The following is a 25,262-nucleotide window of genomic DNA, read 5'->3' on the forward strand; positions in this document are numbered from 1 at the left end:
ATTTTCATTGTATATTATCCAGGAGTTGATAACACAGCAATTTATCATCCCATAGAAAATGCACATGGGCCATCTTCTTGTCTTGCGACCCACTGCATAGAATGAGCACATCTGGTCAAATGTATCGACCCCACCTTTGGTCTCATTATACAAATTAATTATTTCAGGCTTCCCATTAGGCATGATAGCAGGATGTGTGTGCATTGTTGACATGAGGTGCACCAATTTCTTCTTTCTTCTTGAAGTTTCTTTGCAGCAGGACACTGAAGTTATGTCATTGGTGAATAAGAAGGCACTTGAACCTGGCCTCCGATTTGCTGTGTCCTTCATTTCCCAAGGTATCTCCTTCTTGTTACTACGCACAGTACCGACGTGGGTCATGCCACAGTTGATAGGGCCACTGAGGTAAACCAATTGTGTGTGGTAACATTCCTATTGGTTTTATGGTAAGGTTTAGCGATTTCCTTGGTGGAATGATGGCCAAGGTTTATGCCATCGTGGGGTCTTGTGCCCTGTTTCCCCAGGTAGGGAATTGCACCCAACATGTACTTGCTGTTGCTGTCACACAAGTTTGTACGTTATCACGGCACTGGGGTAAAATTTACCCAATGCACCCCATACGTGGTCCCACAAAGGTGCGAGTGCAGACACACTACCTTCCACCGGGAGAGCTCGCAGCCAACTGAAGCTACACATGTGACTGCCTCAAGCCATGCGGGCTGTGCCCACATGAAACAAAGGGCATGGGGTAAATTTTACCCACAACCGTGTTTTAGGGTTACATCGGCGACCCCCCCTCTCCGTCTCCCCATGCATAAAAGGAGAAGACAGGGAGAAATCCCTTCAGGCTGTGTCAAATTTTGCTCACACATACTACCTCACTCCCCATCCCCCACCCATTCCACCTCATGCATCACATCATCATCCATATACAACCATTCTCCATTCACCTCTGTCTTCTGTCCTCTCACGTCCTTTTTCAACAGACATTCCCCTCTTCCCCAAAGCCCCTTTCACCCCATCCATCTCATCCTAGGACGTCCCCTTATGTTCACTCCCTCCACATCTGCCTTCCATCCCTCTTTTACCAGTCTTTCTTCATTCATTCTTTCCATGTGTCCAAACCATCCTAATACTCTTTCATCAACCCTATCTCCCAACTCCCTTTCCACCTCTGTTCTCCTCCTCACCTCCTCATTTCTCACTCTATCTAGCCTAGTAACCCTCATCATACTTCTCAGACACCTCATCTCAAACACATTCAAACTCCTTCTCTCTTCCTCTCTTATGTTCCATGTTTCTGCTCTATACAGTGCTGTTGGCACAATCACTCCTTCATACAGTCTCCTCTTAGCATCCTTTCCCAATAATCCATTCCCCATTACACTTTTTAATCCACCAAGTGAATGTGATGGGTGGAAATTATCGTATCATCCTTTTTTTTGCTTTCCTTGGCCGTTTTGTCTGACCCGGTTTTCTGGCCAACTTGCCTTTACCGTACAATCCCCTTTTCATACCCTTGTATTGTAATTGAACAATATCATATATCCTGTCAATCAGATCAGTGAATTTCTGAGTATTCCAGTTTGTTTGCAACTTCAAAATGTGGTTCATACTTTCACTGTTGTTATTGGTCCATTTGAATGGGAGATTATGATTCAGTTGTGGTTGCAACAAATGAGAACGCAACGCGGGAACCAGTTTGTCACTAAAGTACTTTGCAAACTGCGGTAAATCCTTATCGAATTTTTGGCACATCCTCAGAGACCTCTCATCAAACTCATCTGAATCGCTCATTGTAACAAGTCCATTTATCCCAAATATCTCATTCACAGCTCGAGTTTTTTTCGATCGCTCCATGAACTCAGCATCTAGACGACGTTTAGCATTTTCCTCTAATTGGCGGGTACGCAGAAGGAGTGTCACGTTCGAGAACGAATGTTTGATGGCCTTGGTCAATGCTATTTCTTCGTCAGAACCTATCAGTACGTCGTCAATCCCTAGCTCAATTGAATCCAAGTTATCCACTCCGAATTCCACTAGTTTTGCACTGATGTGGGTGAAAAACCTACTATATGTGAAGAAGGTGGCATTCCAATGCAAATATATTGGTCCTAACATCAGCAGGTTATCTTGCGACAATTTTCCAAATAGTTTGTTCTTGTAAACAATCAAAGTGACAAAACACAGTCCTAAATTGAAAGTGCGGTTCACACCAAACACAGTTTTCTCATCAGTCACAAGGTCCTGCAATTGTTCCAAAGTATAGAGGATAACTGAAGGAGGATGTCCAGGTGTATGAACCACTTCCTTGATGAGTTCATGCTCATGTCCATTTATATCACTTAGCAATGAAAGAATCTCATCAGCTTTCTTTCGTACCTGTTTATTAAGGGCATATTTAACATTTTCTACCTGTTTTTTGCCCCTTGGTGCCATGCCTGGATTGTCCAAAACCATGCTCCGATATATATCTTGTGGTGCCTTTCCCGTTTTAATCGCCTGTACAATTGCGTCCTTCACAGCTCTGTCCTTTCTCACATATTCCCCTTTTAAGTATTTGGAATTGCCATGGAAACTCAGTGTAGTCGGAAATGTCCCAATGTATTCCACTACAGCTATCGTCGACCCACCCTCTATCCATGATACACGTTTTCTATATCCCCTGTCACGTTTAAGTATTGCATTAAAGCGGCATAATGTCCAAACATTCTCTTCATCCGGTTGCGGCTTTAGTGGTTTTTTTCCCTTGCACCAGATACCGCTCCCTTTGTTCACTACCTCCACACAATTGTTACCAATATCCACAAAATGAGTAAGTTTCGTGCTGGACGATTTCGTATCCCATACCCCACAGTCATCAACGAAAACACTTTGTCTCCCATGCTTTCGTCGTTCTACATTGTCCTGATTGTTTACTGTGGTATATACATTTTGTTTTATTCCTTGTGGTATCGAATTGTGGTCCGGCGTTGTTGTGGTTCTTAGAATTAGAATAAGAGTCTGAAAATCCAAGAATTTTCTGTCTAGCTTTTCCATGTCACTGCGTTCCGATGTGCCTTCAACTGAATCGTTGGTAGTAGATGAATCGTGCAGTTGTGTATCTGGGAGTTCTATGACTTGCGTATCCATAGATGGTTCTGATGATGTGGACTTGTCTTCTTCATTGAATGTTGCACCACCCAAAATCGGGGATTCATGCAGTGGTGGAGAGCCCATATCATATTGTTTCTGTGTGGCCGTTGGACTTGACATACGTATGCAAGGGCGTTTGCAAGATCCAGACTGTTGTTCTTTACCGTTTTGCCTCTTAGTCTTGTCTGTTCCATTTTCCAACAGAGGCACACAATGACCAGCTGTCCACCAAGCCCTAGTTAATCCGTCGCTTCCATATTTTGACCACATGACAAATATTCGTTTATTTGGAGCCCTCCGTTGTGGTGATTTCCTTGGCAAAAATGTCTTGCTCAAAGCTGCAATAGCTGAATCCTGCATGCCGTTAACAGCTGGATACACAGCAACGATTGGTGTACCTACCACAGTTGCAAGAGCATGAACAGTCCATAAAGAAGAGTCCTTGGAAAGTGCACAATCTCGACAGGCATCTTCATATGTAGGGCACAGATCATTCCATATGGGATCGTTGTTTTTCTCTTTGTAAAACTCTGCATTCAACACCATCTCGATTACTGTCCGCACTCGTAAATTTGTGGCTAGCTCCTCATTCCCACACAGTGCTACTGAAACAGAGTAGAACAGGCAATTCCCATCACCAGCTACACAAACTGACGTTCGGTTTTTCACACCACCACCACACTTGGCAAGGATCGCAATGGTATTGGTATCGGGTTCCAGGTCATCTTTAAACTTGGTTATGTTTGTAGGGGTCGATATACTTGGTGTAATATGCAACAATAATTGTTCCTTTTTTGCAACTTCCTGCAACAAACTACTATTACCATCCAAAACAGCATCTTTCAGTCTCTGTAGCGAAAGTCCATAGTTAAATTCCTCAGACGGTTTGTCCTCGAAGCCCCTGGTTGCTAGGCAAGAGTCACACCAGTACCCACAAGACGTCTCACCGAGTTCTTGAGACGTAGATTCCGGAAGTTCTTGGTTTTTGCGATGGTTCCTCTTTGAGCATCCTTCACAGTAGTGTCCAGGCCTAAAAGTGATGTTCCAGTTTAAATGTCTTTTATCAACATGCTGCATTATTACACCTAACTATAATATTTCCATGTTTATTACATCAGTTGGAACTGGATCATCTGTGGCACCATGGAACACGAACGAACATGACCACATAAAAAAATAAAATAAATAAATAAATAATTATATTACACAAAAAGTAAAATATATTTGTGGAAATTTAAGTTATAAAACATTATAATTACATTTTCATACATAAATTCAACATCACAATGTGCTCATCCAGTCACAAATTTAGTGACCGATTCATCACCATTTCACTCATCAGTATTCATCACTGACCAATCAGTGTCAGCTGGCATGACAGACAAGTTCGTCAGTATATCACCTGCCACAGATTATATAGCCTATTTTAAATACCAAATAAATTTTTACGAAAATCTTGTATTTAATTATATGTGATCTTGGTATTATAAAGAAATAAACAACAGTTTTTAAAATAACATCATTTTTACTTTAGCTTTATTCTAGTTAGTATGCAAATATGCCCCACATGTTCGAACCCCACAAGAAATTCTAAAACTATTATGTTTCTGGCCAACTCTAAACCACACTCGGTGACAATCTGCACTCACCGGTACAGAAACAACTGGTAGTGTATTCCATATTTTATGCAAACCACCACAAACAAAGATGGCACAGTAAATTTGTAGCTGTGGTCAGTAATTTTGCAGAGGCTAAAAACATAACTTCTCTTTGATCAAATTACACGAAAATCATTGTGCATTTAAACAAAAACGGTCCTTGGTCGGGTAATTTTGCAGAGGGTAAAAACATATCCTCTCTTTGACCAAATTACATGAAAATCATTGTGCATTTGAACAAAAACCGTCCTTGGTCGGGTTTGGTCGGTTACTAGGGAAACAATAGATATGGTGAATAGCAGGGAGCCAAATTTTGACTAAGTTTCTTGAGATTTGGTTTTAAGATAGGAATGACATGTTCACTTCCAGATCATTAGGTTCCCATTGTATATTGTACAGGTAAACGTCGACTTACGATGGCATTAGGTTTCGATAGAGCCATCGTAAGACGATCTCATCGTAAGTCGATCCCCACTCTGTTCCGTGGTCACTGTACCTAGCCTACCTGTATATTAACCACCAGAGATACTGAATATAGCCTATTAAACATGTACAGTAGTTTATTTAATTATTTTTATCCTTTTTACCATATTCAAACACTATAATATGTATTTTCAGTACGGACTTAAATCTCGCGGGCAGCAGCCAATGCCAGCCGTACGACGCGCGTGACGTAATAATACTCGCATCATAAAATATAGTCACCGCTTATATCGATCGTTCTCTCTCTCTCACCCGCGAATTTTGAAAACCACAGAGAATGAATCATTTGAGAGAATGTAAAAACACAGGGGCGACTACAATAAATATAATCAAGACGCCGATATGGCAGCGTCGCGAATCCACTTGCTCCTCATGACGCATACGTGTGCGGCACCGTATGGAAGGGGTTAAATTATCATATCGTCGTCGTCGTCGTCGTCATCGTAAAGTCGAACAATCGTAAGTCGCGGCCATCGTAAGTCGACGTTTACCTGTACACTCATTAGTTATAAGATTTCTACCAGGGCCTGTACTGCTATTGGGCTCAGATGTTTCATAAAACTGGGCCTTCTAAACAAGTTCACATGAAAGCAACAATTACTTAAGTAAAACATTATGTTTACATTAATGTCTTGTAAACATTTTCACTAATTTTGTGGTAAACTAATACCATTAACAAGTTTGAGCCATTTGTTAGAGAACTGAAAAATAAAATATGTACAGATTCCATATTGAAAGCAACAAAACTGGCATGTACCTGGGTTAATGTCAGCCTTAATACGGTCCGCACTACCAGTCCACGGTGTCCCTAATTACCAACCAAACCCGACCAAGGAGGGTTTTGCTCAAATGCACAATTATATATAAAAAATTAACATATGTTTGCATTATTTGAACTATTTTTTTTTAAATTTGTGATTTTCATGTAATTTCATCAAAGAGAAGTTACATTTTTAGCCTCTGCAAAATTACTGACCACAGCTATGAATTTATCGACCAAACCCGACCACGGACGGTTTTTGCTCAAATGCACAATTTTAGGTAAAAAAAAATGAGCATATACATACATATACCAAATGCTTTTTCCCCCCTTTACACAGGGGGTAGACAAAAAAGAAAAATGCATAGAAACCACTCCCACCCATTCCATCCCCTAAATACTCCACTACCCTCCACCCTCCCTCTCATCTCGGCACCTCCTGGACGACAGGTCATCCCTGCATCCTGTCCGCTGCCCTGGGTCAGAAGCAGTGTTGCAAGACACAGCACATCACAAGGCCACTTCATTAAAATGACAACTCCCCCCCCTCCGTCCCCTCATGCAGAAAAGGAGAGGACTGAGAGAAATCTCTTCGGGCTGCATCAAATTATTTCTCATACATACTTCCTCACTCCCCCTCATGCATCACAGCATCATCCATACACAACCCTTCTCCATTCATCCCTATCTTGTCCTCTCCCTCCTTTCCTCCACAGACATTCCTCTCTTTCATAATGCCCCTTTTACCCCATCCATCCATCTCGTCCTAGGATGTCCCCTCATATTCACTCCTTCCACCTCTGCCTTCCATACCTCTTTTACTAATCTTTCTTCACTCATTCTTTCCATGTATCCAAATCATCCTAATACTCTTTCATCAACCCTATCTCCCAACTCCTTTTCCACCCCTGCTCTCCTCCTCATTCCTCACTATCCAGCCTAGTAACACAAATCATACTTCTCAGACATTTCATCTCAAACACATTCAAACTCCTTATCTCTTCCTCTCTTATGTTCCATGTTTCTGCCCCATACAGTGTTGTCGGCACAATCACTTTTTCATAACCTCCTCTTAGCATCCATTCCCAGATGTCTATTTCTCATTACACTTTTTAATCCGCCAAGGCATTTACTCGCTTCTCTCAATCTACATTCTACCTCCACCTTCACTCCTCCCTTTCCTGCCACTTTCACACCCAAGTATCTAAAACTATCCACTTGCTCCAGTCACTCTCCCTTAATGCTCACTTCCAGTCTGCTGTCACTCTCTCCCCTACTACATCTTATCACCTTACTTTTGCCCACATTTATCTTCAGCTTCATTCTTTCACACACCTTCTCAAACTCTGTCACTAACATCCCTCAACTACTTCTTATACTCCTTTTCTTTCTCATTTAAGCAGTTCACTCTAAGTACCTCCCTACCTTCTGCCCTTTTCCTCTATCTCCACCTATTCTCCACTCAATTTACCTTCCACCAGAAAATGATCTGATATTCCCACACTCTCTCCGCTTAGAACATGTACATCCTTAACTCTTCCTACCATAATCCTGGTCACCACTATATAGTCCATTAATGCTCTGTCACCCTCTCCCATGTGTATTTATGCTTGACTCTCTTCCAAAACACTGTATTTGCTATCATCAACTTTCAAGACACATCACCATCAATTCTCCACTACAATTTTTACCTGGAACTCCATACTTTCCAATCACTCGGTCTATAAGTTCGTTTCTTACCCTAGCATTAAGGTCTCCCAATACAACTACACTGACCCTTCTCCCTAATCCCTCTATGCACTCGTTTAAATCTATCCAAAAAGTCTCCCTTTCCTCTACGCTCTTCTCACTACCAGGCCCATATGCACTTACAAATACCCACATCTCCCTTCCCAGCTTCACCTTCATCCACATTAACCTTGAAGAAACCTCCTTCCACTCCACTACATGCTTACCTATCTCTTCACTTACTAGTATAGGTGCCCCTTTTCTCCCTCATCCCCTCTTTACTCCTGAGAACCTCCCAGCTACAATCCCAAACTCACACTTGCCCCTCCCTTTCAATTTAGTTTCACTCAAAGCCAGCACATCTATCTTTCTTCTCACAAACATACTGCCAATCTCTTCCCTTTTACTCTCATCTGTACCACATCCACACACATTAACCTCTTCACTCCGGGGCACATTGCACGTCTGGCAGCATTAGCTGCCCGACATGTGATGTTGCGTCACAATAATCGCATTATAAAAAATAAAGTCAGTGCTCAATCGTTCGTTCTCTTTCACCCGTGTATTTTGATAACCATAGAAAATACGATGAAGCCAGTTTAGAGAGAATAGAGGTTACATAGGTACGACTACAATAAATATAATCAAGATGCCGACGTCGGCATAATCGAGTACCCACTTGTTCCTCATGCCGCCTACGTAGGCGTCACCGTATGGAAGTGGTTAAAAGACCCAAACCTTAGGGTACTGGTTGGAAAACTCTTAGACCCTCTTATGCCTTTACTTTTTTAGGAATGTCCCCTTTGGGGCTACAGGAAGCAGGACTCCTAATCCTATTCCCCATCCCATTTTTTGTCACCTATTACAACTCAAGTGGGAAGACTTGGTGGCAGCATTCTTTTTCCCCATCACAGGGAGAAAATATTCAGAGAAATGGTAAAGGACAGTAACAAGGGGTTGGGGACAACATAACGGAAGGTCAGTTGTAGTATAATAAAAGTGTCATCATTTCTCTATGAACGGTCTTCCTCTATCATAGACAAAGTGATGTGTGGCTCTGGTCCATAGGAGCACTCCATATAGACCCTAAAGTTTCAATACCATGCTACTTGCCACAATAACATGCAGCCAATAACCCAGACTGGGTCAAATTAGCATATCATTCATACATATACCAAGGCTTTTCCCCCTTACAAGGGAAGTACCGTTAGCCAAAAAGGAAAAGGCATAAAATCATTCCCACCCATTCCATCCCTAAATACACTCCACACCCCTCCTCCCTCCCTCTTATCTTAGCACCTCCTGGATGACGGGTCACCCCTGCACCTTGTCCACTGCCCTGGGTCAGAAGCAGTGACGCAAGACACAGCACATCCACAGCAAGGCCGCTTCATGAAATCGGCGACCCCCCTTCTCCGTCCCATTGCATAAAAGGAGAAGATGGGGAGAAATCCCTTTGGGCTGCGTCAAATTTTGCTCACACATACTACCTCATCCCCCCATCCCCCCGCCCATTCCACCACATGCATCACAACATTATCCATATACAACCTTTCTCCATTCACCTGTCTTCTGTCCTCTCCCGTCCTTCAACAGACATTCCCCTCTTCCCCATAGCCCCCTTCACCCCATCCATCCACCTCATCCTAGGACGTCCCCTCATGTTCACTCCCTCCACATCTGCCTTCCATACCTCTTTTACTAGTCTTTCTTCACTCATTCTTTCCATGTGTCCAAACCATCATAATACTCTTTCATCAACCCTATCTCCCAACTCCCTTTCCACCCCTGTTCTCCTCCTCATTTCTCACTCTATCTAGCCTAGTAACCCCCATCATACTTCTCAGACACCTCATCTCAAACACATTCAAACTCCTTCTCTCTTCATCTCTTATGTTCCATGTTTATGCCCCATACAGTGCTTTTGGCACAATCACTCCTTCATACAGTCTCCTCTTAGCATCCATTCCTAAATGTCTATTCCTCATTACACTCTTTAATCCACCAAGGCATTTACTCGCTTCTCTCAATATACATTCTAACTCCACCTTCACTCCACCTTTGCACCCAAGTATCTAATACTATCCACTTCCTCAAGTCGCTCTCCCTTAATGCTCACTTCCAGTCTACTGCCACTTTCACCCCTTGTACATCTCATCACCTTACTTTTACCCACATTTATCTTTAGCTTTCTTTTATCACATACTCTCCCAAACTCTGTTACCAACTTCCTCAATCCCTCCTCCGATCCTGCCACAAGTGCAGTGTCGTCCGCAAACAACAGCTGGCTCACCTCCCATTTATCTCCATTTTCTTTAACCATCTCCAATCCCTGACCCACTACCCTTGCATTTACCTCTCACACTACCCCATCCATGTATAAGTTGAACAGCCAGGGTGACATAACGCATCCTTGACGAAGTCCCACCTTTACCTCGAACCACTCACTCTCCATTTCTAATCCTGACACAAGCTCTACTACTCTCATAAAAACTCTTGACAGCTCCTAGAAGCTTTCCTCCTATCCCATATATCTGCATAACCTCCCACAGTGCCTTTCTGTCTACCCTATCATAACCCTTTTCCAGATCCATAAAAGCCCAAAAAACATCCTTCCCCTTTCCTATAGCTTTCTCACATATCTTTCTTACCACAAAGATCTGATCTACACAACCTCTACCTGTCCTAAATCCACACTTCCTCACCAATTTCTCCCTCTGTTCCTCTCCTAATCCTCTCAATCAAGATCCTCCCATAAGCCTTCCCATCTAATTCCTCTGAAACTTCTACATTCACACTTGTCCCCTTTTCCCTTGTAAAGAGGAACTATACAGGCACTTCTCCAGTCCTCCGGCACTCTACCCTCTCTCCAGCAAACATTAAATAACCTTACCAGCCAGTCCACCATCACTGTACCTCCTTTTTTTTAGACATTCTGCATGGCATCCATCCAGACTAGGTGCCTTACCTGCTTTCATCATCTTAACAACTGTCTTCACTTCATCCTTCCTTATTTCTCCTCCATTTTCCTCACTCATCACTCTCATTTTCTTAGCATTTCCCACTGCAGCTATCTTTCCCTCCCTATCCTCCTTCACATTTAGCAACTCCCTAAAATATTCTGCCCATCTTCCCCTTACTGCCTTCTCTTCCATTATCATCTCTCCATCTGCACCTTTTACCTTTTCTCTACTTGATTTGCCTCCTTTTCCTCTCTTAATTTCTTTCCAAAACATCTTATTACTTTCAATTTTTTTTGTCATACTCTTACCCCATTCCACATCTGCTCTCCTCTTTACCTTTAGCATATAGTTGAATTATTTGAACTATTTTCTTTAAAATGTGTGATTTTCATTAATTTGATCAAAGAAAAGGTATGTTTTTAGCTTCTGCAAAATTAAAAACTACAGCTACGGTTGCATTATCTAAACCATTTTCTTTAAAATGCGTGATTTTCATGTAATTTGATCAAAGAGAAGTTACGTTTTTAGCCTCTGCAAAATTACCGAACCCGACCAAGGACAGTTTTTGCTCACAATGCAAAATATTTAAAATATTAGCATATAGTTCTATTATTTTTCATGTAATTCGGTCAAAGAGAAGTTATGTTTTTAGCCTCTGCAAAATTACCGACCACAGCTACGAATTTAACGACCAAACCCAACCAAGGACGGTTTTTGCTCAAATGCACAATTTTATATAAAAAATTTGCATATAGTTGAATTATTTGAAATACTTTCTTTAAAATGTGTGATTTTCATATAATTTGATCAAAGAAGTTATGTTTTTAGCTTCTGCAAAATTACCAACCACAGCCACGAATACAGTAATAAATTAGCATACGGTTGCATTATTTGAACTATTTTCTTTAAAATGTGTGATTTTCATGTATTTTGATAGAAGTTACGTTTTTAGCCTCTGCAAAATTACCGACCACATCTACGAATTTACCAACCAAACCCAACCAAGGACAGTTTTTGCTCAAATGCACAATTTTTTTGGGAGAGAGAGAGAAAAAAAAAGCATATGGTTGAATTTTCTTTAAAATGAGTGATTTTCATGTAATTTGAGCACAGAGAAGTTATGCTTTTAGCCTCTGCTAAATTACAGATCACAGCTACGAATTTACCATCCAGGTGGTGGTTTACATACAATATGGAATACACTACCAGTTGTTTCCGAACTGGCGCGTGCAAATCGTCACTGAGCGTGGTTGATGGAGTTGGCCAAAAACATAATACTTTTAGAGTTTCTTGTGGGATTCAAACGTGTGGGGCATATTTGCATACTAACTTGAATAAAGCTGAAGTAAAAATGATGTTATTTTAAAAATTGTTGTTTATTTCTTTATTATACCAAGATTACATACATCTTACATACAATCAAATACAAAATTTTCAATAAAATCTATTTAATTAAAATAGGCTACACAAAATTTATAAGCCATGAAATATCACATTACATACATTGTATTATGCAAAGTAGACACTTTGAAAAAGAAACTAATGAAGCAGAGCACTTTCATATACAGGAGTCCCTCAAATAAGGCGGATTTGAATAACATGGATTCAATCATAAGCGGATTTTATTTCAAAACCATCTCAAATGTAGAGAACTGTTTTAAAATTCGCGCTGAGTCGGGCACGCATACGCACACACGCGGCAACATCACAAACATTTGTGGTGACTGCTTTCTATTTTACCATATACAGTCGTGCCTCATATAACGCGGTTATTATGTACACTGGGAACTGCTCAAACAAGGGTGTGGGGCAAGGGGATAGCCGTGGGTGGCTGCCTGCGGTTACGTGTCAACCTCCTGGTACTGATGCAGGGGGAAGGGAGGAGAGGAGAGGGGGAGTAGGGGGTGGTAGGGGGGTAGCCAACAAGCTTTAGCTTGTCGCTTCCACCACCTGCGCTGTGCTGTTGTGAAATTTTACACCCTAACCTGCTGAAGTGTAATATTTCTTTCATTTGGAACACAACTAATAAGTCTGATAATGACTGCACTTGTCGTGTCTTAATTTCTCTTATGAGGTTCTCGTTGTTACTGGCGGTGGTGGTTTGGGAGATTAAAAACAGACATATACACACACACACATGTAGACACGCACACATAGACACGTTTTAGACAACCCGTGTATGTTGTGAATGCGCATGCATGTACACACAAATACGAACAGACACACATACATGCTTACTTGTACATGTGAACACAGACACATACACGCACGCACACACATACGCCACATACACACACGTGTATACGCCACATACACACACATGTATATACGCCACATACACATATGCATATACGCCACATACACACACATATATATGCACAAACATACATACGCCACAAATGCCACATACATACACATACACGCGCGCACACACACACACACACACACACCCTTTCATCGAATGGATGGCGAGAATTAGTGTTCTGAAGAAAAAGGAAAATCTACGTGGATTTCAATGTCCAGGAAGTGCCTTATTGTATTTATAGAGAAGGGGAAAGCTCGTGGTGTAGTGGGGGGGGGTGATAGGGAAGAAGGGGAGGGATTAATGAGGGAAATGGAAGGAAATGAGGAAGAGGGGGATATGGTCCAGGAGGCCAGGCGTCTTGTAAACACAAGGCGGACCGACGATGACGATTTCGGTGACGACGGGATCAACAAAAATGTAAAGATTAGAAGTATAGATAAGAGCAGCACAGTGGAAAGTGATGATAATAGTTTCCAGGGATTTAAAGAGGGTGGGGGGATACCAACCTCCCCCGATTGGCTAGACTAGAGGAGAAACTTGATAAGATGACCAAGCATTGGGAAAACAGGTTTGGTAATGTAGCCAAGATTGCGCAGAGAGTTGAAAGATTGGAAGAACTAAAGAAGGCGAACAAAAACTTAACTTTAGAAATAGAAGAATTAAAAAGACAGTTAAAGAAGAGAATGAGGAATTAAAAAGGAATAATAAAGACAATAAAGAGGCCATAGCAATGGAAGCACAGGGCTGGGAAAAAAAATCCAAGAAAACAGTCAAGTTGCATTTACTGACATAATTAAGCAACAAATGAAAGAACAAACTGAAGACTCAGTTATTAAAGTGATGAGACAGGAGAATATAGTAAGAGACTTAGCAGACAAAAAGAAATGTATAATTATATTAGGAATGGAAGAGAAATTTAACCAAAATAGAACCACAAGAATTAAAGAGGAAAAAGAAAAAGTAAACAGTTTACTAGAATTAGTTCAGGAAGATGAACCAGAAATCATGAAACAAATTGAAGAAATGTTTAGGCTTGGAAAATATAGTACAGATAAGCCCAGACCAATTAAGATTAAATTCAGGTCACAAACAACAGCAGAGAATATCTTAGCAAAAACAGGGAAGCTAGCAACATGTGAACAATATAAAAAGGTATGGATAAAAAGAGAAATGAATAAAGAGGAAAGAGAGGAAGAAAAAATGAAAAGGCAAGAACCTAAAGAAAAAAACGAGAACAGAACGGAGTCAGAAAAAGAAGAATTCTATTGGAGAGTAGTGAATATGAAAGTGAGGAAATGGACCATAACAGAAACAAAAAAGAAACAGAAAATACAATAGAAACAACAGAAAGTTAAGAATGTCCTACACATAGATGGATTAATAACAGGACTGAATGAACTGAACGAGTATCTGAAGAAAAAAGAACCGGACATAATGGGAATTGTAGAGACAAAATTAAAAGCTCCACTACCACCCAACAGCATAGGACACAATGCATATAATTATTTGATTAGAAACAGAGAGATAAAACAAGGGGGTGGAGTTATGTTCCTGACTAAGAAGGATATAAACGTGGAGAGTGTCACATATGGAAAGAATAGAGTAGAAATGGTTATGATAGAAGTAGAAGACAGAGATAAGAGCAGAAAGTTTGTAATAAACTACGTGCCCCCAAAAACAGCCTCATGGGAAGAGAGTGAACATAAAAGTATGTTAGAAGACACAAGAATAACATTAAACAAGATAATGGAAGATGGAGGAAGAATAGTTATGATGGGCGACTTTAATTGCAAAGAAGTCTGCTGGGAAGAGATGACAGTAAAGAGTGGAGAAGACTCATGGGGAAATGTTCTACTTGAGATGATTATTGACCACACAATGACACAATGGATTCAAGAGAACACTAGGTATAGAAATGAAGATCCATCGAGACTAGACCTAATAATCACATCAGAACCTGAAATAGTGGAAAAGATAGAATACCAGGCACCAATAAGTAAAAGTGACCACATATTGATAGAACTAGAACTAAATGAGGAAAAATACATGAAAAGAAATGAACATAGAAAAGGAAGATTGATGTATGAAAAAACAAATTTTGATCAAATAAGAGAATTCTTTTAAAATGAAAACTGGGAAAGAATACACAAAGAAGATACAACAGTAAAAGAGAAATGGAATATTTTGACAAAAATTTATAAAAAAAAAAAAAAAAAAAAGGAGTGGGAAAGTATGTCCCAAGACAAAAACAAGAAAAAGAATATGTAAAGTGCTGGTACAACAAAAGCTGTAAGGAGTTGAAAGACAAAAGAGATAAAGCTTGGACCAAATTGAAGAAATACAAAAGACCTGAAAAATGGAAAATATATACCTGTTATAGAAATGAATATGTACAAGTGTGCAGAGACGAAAAAAGAAAATATGAAAAAGACGTCATAGAAAAATGTAAAGATCAACCAAAATTATTTTACAGATCTGTAAACAACAAACTGAAAAACAAACAAGAATTAGAGAAATTACGACAAGGAGTTAAATACACAGAGAAAATAGAAATGGCAGAAATTATGAACAAGCATTTTAAATCGGTGTTTACAAGGGAGAACATACAACCTGGAGAGATCGAATGGGAAGAGAAAGTCCCCCCTATGAAAGAAATAGAAGTAACAAAGAATGAAATAATGAAACACTTGAGTAATCTTGATGTCAGAAAATTGCATGGACCTGATGAAATAGCAAACTGGATTTTGAAAGAATGCAAGAATGAACTGGCAGGCAAAATACAAAGCATAATAAACAGTTCCTTGAAAGAAGGAAAAGTTCCAAAAGATTGGAATAGAGCAAATATAGTACCTATATATAAAGGAGGAAATAAAGAGGACCCTACAAACTATAGACCAGTCTCTCTAACAAGTACAATAGCAAAAACCTGTGAAAGAATTATCAAAAGTAGATGGGTAAAGTATTTAGAAAAAAACAACATATTTCCAAGGCAGTTTGGATTCAGACAAGGACGATCATGCGTCACCAATTTAATACGTTTCTATTCAAGGCTAATAGATATAATACAAGAAAGAGATGGATGGGCCGATTGTGCATTTCTAGACCTAAAAAAAGCTTTTGACAAAGTACCACATAAGAAGTTACTTAAGAAATTAGAAACTGAAGGAGGAATACAGGGCAATCTGCTTAAATAGATGGAAGACTTTTTGCAAGAAAAATGAGAGTAGTGATAAGAGACAAACACTCTAACTGGGATGAAGTAATAAGCGGTGTTCCCCAAGGAACAGTTTTGGCCCCAATAATGTTTGCTATATATATTAATGATTTGGACAAAGAAATTGAAAGTTACATGAGCTTCTTTGCAGATGAAGCAAAACTGTTAAAAAAAAGTGAACACGGAAGAAGATTGTGAGTCACTACAGAGTGATCTCAATAAAGTATGGGAATGGAGTAGGAAGTGGGAGATGGAGTTCAATACCAAAAAGTGTAGTATAATGGATTTGGAAAAAGCAAAAACAGAATAACAGGATCATATAAATTGGGAGAAGAAGGAATAAAAGAAGTAGAGAATGAGAAGGACCTGGGAGTCATTATTATGAATAATATGTTACCTGAGAAACATATAAACAAGATTTTTGGAGAAACTTATAATTTAATAAGAACAATCAAAGTGGCATTTACATACCTGGATGAAGAAATGGTGAAGAAAATATTAATCACTTTGATAAGACCAAGATTGGAATATGCAGCAACGATGTGGTCACCAAATACAAAAAAAATGTATAACAAAACTTGAAAGAATACAAAGAGCAATTACAAAATTGACACCAACACTCTCAAAACTATCATATGAAGAGATACTAGCAAAACTTGAACTACAGACACTAGAGCAGAGAAGAGAGAGAGGAGATTTGATAACTATTTACAGACTCATGAAAGGCATAGAAATTACTGATAGAGAGGATCTAATAAAATGGGATGAAAGAAATACAAGAGGACACAGAAAGAAAATCAAGAAAGACAGCTATAGAAGAGATCTGAAAAAGAATAGCTTTCCTCACAGAGTAATAGACATTTGGAACAAGTTAGATGAGAAAGTGGTGTATGCAAAAACAATACATGAATTTAAAAATAGTTTAGATAAAATGAGATATAAAGACGGGACACCACGAGCATAGCTCCCCTTCCCGTAAAATACAACTAGGTAAATACATGTATACATACACATACATATGGTTCTCGGTATTTAATATGGAAAGTCAGCATACACGGATTTGGTCATACGCGGTAATTTCAGGAACCTAACCCCCGCATTATTTGAGGGACTCCTGTATTATTTATTCAGTGCAAAAAGTACATAGTTGAATAAATATATATTTTATATATACATGAAAAAGGTACACGGGCAGTTTGCATAAGAGTAGAGGACATTTACCCCCTGGAAGGCAGTAGGTCAGGTCACAAGGGTCAACGAGTCCCACTTATGAGGGAGGGGCGACATTAGGTCACACTCGCAGGATTAACTTTTTATCTGCTATTCTTTTGCTTATTTCTTGACATATAAAATTGCCAAGTTTATATAAGCCCTTGTGTAAGTTAATATTTTGATCACTGGTGGTATGGATCAAACTACACTATTATATTAAGTTTCTTACAATTATGTTATTAATGTAATAGATTGCATGGGCATTTACTCCAATCAACATAGGCCAGTCATTCTTCGCCATTTTTGGGTCGAACCCACCACAAATTGCAATAGTAATGAAACATGCATTTTTCAATGTCAAATTTAGTGGAGAATGACATACTAAAAATCAAGGAAAATTGAAGCATTGGAACATTCCCAAATTTTGCAATCGTTAAGAGGTTTTAAGAGAAAATCTGCATAAAATTTTCAGTGTATATTCTAGACAAACAACTGTATACATGTTACATTACGACACCGGCATTCACCTTAGCTAAATTAAGATGACCATGGCCAAGGATCAAGAGTTGAATGAACTGAGAGTCAAGTCTAATCATGTTGCCAAGACATCTCCATGTACCAGACCACATTGACAAAAGTTTATTCATCTTCAGGACCAGCAAGAGTGCATTCATCTCCTGGATCACTTTCTGGTTTTGGCAAGGTCACATTAGAACAGTGAAGTCCTTTGCATTCACTGCAGGTGGAAGAGCATTCCAGGTTGTACTTGCGACAACTGCACTCTGTATTGCAGCCACAGTGGATGGCATCTAGCAGCACTCGGGGCCGAACTACCTGCATGATAGCTTGCCCTAGAGAACCGACTTTTCTATCAGCATCTTGGCCCACAAAGAGTGTTTGAAGAAGGAATTTTAGTGATTCAGGTAGGAACAACATGGCTTCTTCTGTTGAGGACATTTCAGTTGTACATGGGTACATATCTATCGACTGTTGTACGGATTTCACATCACTTTTGATCAGTTTTGCTGCCGTCTTAATCAGTCTCATCTTCTCAGCTTCAGATGATGTCTCCTTTGGCCTTTGATGGAATTCGTGAATGATTGCAGAGGCCCTGTTGCGAAAGGTCACAACATTCTCTTTGCCATTTATTTCTACAATGGTGATATCCTGACCAAAGTGCTTTTGGATACATTCCTTCATGTAGGTGAATCCATAAGGTGTGCAATCAGTTCCAAGAAGAAATTCCCCCATTTTCTCTATGAGATCCGGTATCGTTGTCTGTTCCTCGTCATTGGCTTTGAGGTACTCTACGACTTTTATGAATGCATCATTCTGTGTGTCATCAGCCGGTCTACCATACTTAGGTCGCTTGCTTGGCACTGTAAGGAACTGGCGTGGAATCTGCTTCCCAGTTCTGAAGTTTATGCTACATATATTATGATAGACTGCGTCAGTGGCATGCAAGTCCTGGACGAATTCTACTCGAGCCTTTACTGTCTCTGACCATGCATCATTGCGTTCAACACGGCTCTCTTTAATCTTCCTCTGGAAGTCCATTGTTCGGACTGGTATAAGTTTATGCGTTCTTTGTCTGCCCTGGTACTTGTCTGGTGTTCCACAGAACAAACAGTGTTCGCTGTAGTTAAACACAGAACTAGCAGATCGACGTGCACACACAGTGCCCCTGAAACCACCAGTACAGTCATATCCCCGTTTTCTGATGTCTCGCTCAATAGACAGTTGGGAGCAGAAGTCCTTCCTGCATTTGGTGTGTACAACTTGTCCAGGTGCGACACTGATATCAGCTTGCCGTAGGTCATTTGCCTTGCTTATTCCATCACACCCCTTGGCACCTAATTTCGTGGTTTGTTCGCCGTTGTCGAGAGACTCGCTGCAGAAAACGCAATCGTCCATGCTACTGGTTAACCCGAAAAGAAAATAACAAAAGGCTATTACACGTTAATTATCTCAATTTATTTATTTAATAATCAAAATTTTTTACTTCTTTTGAGAAATGTGAAAGAAGCACTGTTATAAGCGCAAAAGCACTGTTATAACAAAAAATGTTATGCCATTTCTATTAGCGTATTTTCGTGCATAACTTTCAAAAAGTGGTTACTCAAAATGAATGTGTTCCAATGCCTCGAATTTCCTTGACTTTTACTATGTTATTACATGGGTCAAAAGAAGCAAAAATGCCAAGTTTCATTACTATTGCAATTTGTGGTGGGTATATCCATAAAATGACTGGCCTAACAGGATGATTATTCAATTCAACATGCTTGAAGATTCCATAGGAGTTATTGCCATCCCTAACATTTTTCTTATGTTATTCAATTCTAATGTTCAAGGGTTTGGTAGTTTGACCTATGTAAAACTGATTACTCATTTTGCAAGGACAGTTTGTGGTATTTTGACCTCGTAATGCAATCTGGGGGCCACTGACCACCCCCTTCCAGGACATAAATGTCCTGTACTCTTATGCAAACTGTCCTTCTACCTTTTTCATGTATAAATTATGTATTTCTATTCAACTATGTACTTTTTGCATTGAATATATAATATACGAAAGCACTCTGCTTCGTTAGTTTCCTTTTCCAAGTAGTCTATTTTGCATAATACCATGTATGCAATGTGATATTTCATAGCCTATAAATTATGTATAGCCTATTTTAAATAAATAAATTTCAATTAAAATTTTGTATTTAATTGTATGTACTATGTATGTAATTTTAGTATTATAAAGAAATAAACAACAAAAGTTTTTAAAATAACATAATTTTTACCTTAGATTTATTCTATTATGCAAATATACCCCACACGTTCAAACCCCACAAGAAATTCTAAAAGTATTATGTTTTTGGCCAACTCCATCAACCACACTCAGTACCTGTGGTCTCCCTAATTACGACCAAAGCTGACCAAGGATGGTTTTTGTTCAAATGCACAATTTTATATAAAACAAATTAGCATATGGTTGCATTATTTGACATCTTTTCTTTAAAATGTGTGATTTTCATGCAACCTGATCAAAGAGAAATTACATTTTTATTCCCTGCAAAATTACCGACCACAGCTACGAATAACGTCCAGCCCGTCATCTATGATCACTGGTGGTATAGATAAAACTAAACTCTATTAAGTTTCTTACTACTATGTTATTAGTGTAACAGATTGCATATGGTTGAATTATTTCAACTATTTTCTTTAAAATGTGTGATTAATTTACCGACCACAGCTACGAATACCGTCCAGCCCACCATCTATGATCACTGGTGGTATGGATCATATCACACACTATTAATTTTCTTACTATTATGTTATCAGTGTAATAGATTGCATATAGTTGAAGAATTTGAACTATTTTTTTTGTGTGATTTTCATGTAATTTGATCTTTAAGAAGTTGTTTTAGCTTCTGCAAAATGACCGACCACAGCTACGAATACCATAAAAAATTAGCATATGGTTGCATTATTTGAACTATTTTCTTTAAAATATGTGATTTTCATGTAATTTGATCAATGAGAAGTTACGTTGCCTCTGCAAAATTACCGACCACAGCTACGAATTTACCGACCAAACCCGACCGAGGACGGTTTTTGCTCAAATCACAATTTTTATGTAAAAAATTAGCATATGGTTGCATTATTTGAACTATTTTCTTTAAAATGTGTGATTTTCATGTAATTTGACCAAAGAGTAGTTATATTTTTAGCTTCTGCAAAATTACCGACCATCACTACAAATACCGTCCAGCCCGCCATTTATGATCACTGGTGGTATGAATCAAACTACACTCTATTAAGTTATTTACTATTGTGTTTAGTGTAATATATTGCATATAGTTGAATTATTTGTACTATTTTCTTTAAAATGTGTGATTTTCATGTAAGTTGATCAAAGACAAATTATGTTTTAGCTTCTGCAAAATGACCGACCACAGCTACAAATAACGTAAAAAATTAGCATATGGTTCATTATTTGAACTATTTTCTTTTAAAATGTGTGATTTTCATATAATTTGATCAAAGAAGTTGTTTTAGCCTTTGCAAAATTACTGACCACAGTTACGAATTTAACAACCAAACCTAACCAAGGACGGTTTTTGCTAAAATGCACAATTTTAAGTAAAAAAAATTAGCATATGGTTTCATTATTTGAACTATTTTCTCTAAAAAAAAATTACATAAAATTGTGCATTTGAGCAAAAACCATCCTAAGTCGATTTTGGTTGGTGAATTCGTAGCTGTGGTTGGTAATTTTGCATAGGCTAAAAACATAACTTCTCTTTGATCAAATTACATGAAAATCACACATTTTAAAGAAAATAGTTCAAATAATGCAACCATATGCTATTTTTTTTAACTATTCGTAGCTGTGATCGGTCATTTTGAAGTGGCTAAAACATAACTTCTTTAATAAAATTCCATGAAAATCACACATTTTAAAGAAAATAATTCAACTATATGCAATCTATTACACTAACATAGTAAGAAACTTCATGGTGTAGTTTGATCCATACCATCAGTGATCATAGGTGGCGGGCTGTGGTCAGTAAATTACACATTTGTGAGACCCATGATCTGCACTCGCCGAACATAGATGGCATGCTGGACGGCAAGTTCGTAGATGTGGTCAGTAATTTTGCAGAGGCTAAAAACATAACTTCTCTTCGATTAAATTACAAGAAAATCACACATTTTAAAGAAAATATTTCAAAGAATTCAACTATATTCTAATTTACATAAAATTGTGCATTTGAGCAAAAACCATTCTTGATCGGTAATTTTGCAGAGGCTAAAAATGTAACTTCTTTTTGATCAAATTACATGAAACTCGCACATTTTAAAGAAAATAGGTCAAATAATGCAACCACATGCTAATTTTTAATATAAAATAAGCATTTGAGCAAAAACTGTCCTTGGTCGGGTTTGGTCACTTTTGGTCAGTAATTAGTGAAATGGAAGGTATTCATACCTGTGGTCAGTAATTTTGCAGGGACTAAAAACATAACTTCTTTGATCAAATTACATGAAAATCACACATTTTAAAGAAAATAGGTCAAATAATGCAACTCTATGCTAATTTTTTTTTATAAAATTGTGCATTTCAGCAAAATCCATCCTTGTTTGGGTTTGGTCAGTTTTGGTCAGTAATTAGTGATACCCTTTGTAGCTGTGGTTGGTAATTTTGCAGAGGCTAAAAATATAACTTCTCTTTGATCAAATTACATGAAAATCACACATTTTAAAGAACATAGTTCAAATAATGCAACCATATGCTAATTTTGGTAAATGTTCAGTTGTGTACATAGACGCAATATTGTGCTAGAAAACTAATCATTAATTTTGTAAATTATAATGAATCATCGTAACATACAATTTTCTTGGTGGAAATAAAAAACAAAAAAGTTGCTAAAACAGATTTTGTATGTAACAAAGTCACGCCAGAGGAATGGTACGTCATATTTATGATAGATGCCGACATCGAAGAAATGAAAGGATGATGAATTCATCTAACATGTATTTAGTAAAATTGGTACCTGAAATTTAAGGTCATCATGGATGTTGGTGGCCTGTTCAATCACTCTTTCTGATTGCGAGGTATACTGTATAGGTTTTTCATAGCTTGAAGGAATGCATGGATTTCAGCTCCATAGCATTCCTTCAAGAATATATACCTCGCAAGGTACTGGCAGAAGTACCAAGGGCGTACACTAGGCCTCAACTGGACCGGGCAGACAACACTTGACAAACGACAAGATGGAATTCTGATTCTATGCTAGCGATTTCTTTCATAAGTATATTTGCTTGTACAGTATGCCCCCGCTATTCGTGGGGGTTACATTCCTTCCCCTCCCGTGAATCCCAAAAATCCATGAATTATTGATGCAGTTTTAAAATGCGTATGTATGATATATATATAATATGCTTCCCAAACACATTCTAAAGACAGTCTTATACATTAATACAATAATAATGTAGTAATATGTAGTCATGATAAATTAAAAACTAATTATGTAGGAGAAACAAAAGCTTGTAACTGACATTGTTATTTCAAAACTAATTACCAGTTATACTGTATCATCTTTCTTTTCTTCTTTATTCTATATTTACTGACATTGTTATTTAAGTTATTTACCAGTTATACTATACTGCATCTCTCTCTTTTCTAATTCTTTTATTTTATATTTACTGACCAGTTAGACTGTATCATCTCTTTTTTATAATTTCATATTAACCAACATTGTTATTTTATAATTATTTACCAGTTAGGGTGAATGTGAGCGTTTTTTTGCTAAAAAATGGCCTAAGAATTTCACGAAATTATGAAAAACAAGAGCAAAATCCGCAAGTATGCAGGGCCGTGAACAGTGAACCGCGAATGAGTGAGGGTATACTGTAGCAAGGATTTTTTTTTTTCTATTTCCGCCAAGAAAATTGCATATGTTCACATAAGATTCACAAAATTAATATTTAATTTTCTAACGCTAAATCGCGTCCATGTACACAACTGAACAAATACCCCCTTTTTTTTTTTTTAACATAAAATTGTGCATTTGAGCAAAAACCGTCCTTGGTCGAGTTTGGTCGGTAATTAGGGAGACCAGTGAAATCCCTGGTCCGCGCACCCCCATCACCCTATACATATAACTTTATCAAATATATGCTAATTACAATCACCTAGTGTGGGCACTAAGAGTTATCATCCCCCTCCTTCCGTGCAAATAAAATTATAAAATAAGAGCAAATCACTTTTTTACATTATTTATTCCTTCAGGATAAGGCACATTTTGGCGGCAAGAGTGGACCTAGCTACAATGTTTGTAATCACGTTAAGGTAAAATAAATGATGTAAAAGTATGGAAACAATGTGCTACAAACAAATGCCCACTCAAGAACATCATACATGAAAGCATATTGAATAATCCCTTCTCAAATGTTGAATGATATGAATATGATATTCATATCATTCAACATTTGAGAAGGGATTTGTAATGCACTCATTTCCTTGAACCTTCTACTGGAAGCAATGACGCCGGAACTTCTTCCACCTTTATATGTTTACACTGGCAACTAATACAATCCTACTTTAAAAAAGTTACTAGGGGAATGAGTGCATTACAACTGTAATGCACTCATTCCCTCGAACGTTCTACTGAAAGCAATGACGCCGGAACTTTCCCCACCTTTATATGTTTACACTGGCAACTAAAACAATCGTACTTTAAAAAAGTTACTGAAGGAATACAGAATATTACTTACGCCATGACAATGGTAGAGTTATTTCACGATTTTTACAAGATATTCAAATCCTATTTCTTGTATGTAAACAAACGTTTGTAACTAGTGTTCCCCTCTGTGGCTCTGGTCTACTTTGGTCGGCGTTTAGTGAGACGGGTGGCTCTGTTTACCAAGCTGATGTTCGTTTGTGGCAGTAAAAGTAAATCACAACATGTGTTCACATATCATTGTACAAATTATTTAGCATAGATACTGTATAAAAAAAACTTTAAAATATCTAATTGAATAGTAATAGTAATTAAGATATATGAACGCTTATGAATTATTCCTCTGTTCTCTATAAATGAAACTTAATAATAATACGTGGTCTGCAAAAGACGCGCTTAAAAAATATTTGATATTGTAGGATTGATAACAGTACTTGAAAACAATGATTTTGTACCATGGAATATTACTTTTACACACTCAACTAAAATATGTTCTCAGAAGTTCTCTACAACACTTATTTTCTCAATTATACTGAGATATCTTTAAAATATGGACCAATATTCTACTATTG

General features: G+C 38.2%; 2 protein-coding genes across 2 annotated transcripts in view; one reads left to right on the plus strand and one right to left on the minus strand.

The window, feature by feature from the left end:
* The window catches only part of LOC143037707 (uncharacterized), a 395,763-nt gene that overhangs the window by 117,050 nt on the left and 253,451 nt on the right, over positions 1-25,262 (plus strand). The gene's annotated exons all lie outside the window — the stretch shown is intronic.
* LOC143037942 (uncharacterized) lies at positions 2-24,881 on the minus strand. The gene is made up of 2 exons (XM_076206637.1): positions 24,725-24,881; positions 2-4,165 (listed from the first exon to the last, which is right to left on the minus strand). The coding sequence occupies exons 1-2, from the start codon at positions 24,727-24,729 to the stop codon at positions 1,423-1,425; spliced, it is 2,748 nt and encodes a 915-aa protein (XP_076062752.1). The 5' UTR covers positions 24,730-24,881; the 3' UTR covers positions 2-1,422.

The sequence above is a fragment of the Oratosquilla oratoria genome, chromosome 23 (genome assembly GCF_046742065.1).
Source record: "Oratosquilla oratoria isolate Oo_2021 chromosome 23, ASM4674206v1, whole genome shotgun sequence".
Lineage (NCBI taxonomy): Eukaryota > Metazoa > Arthropoda > Malacostraca > Stomatopoda > Squillidae > Oratosquilla > Oratosquilla oratoria.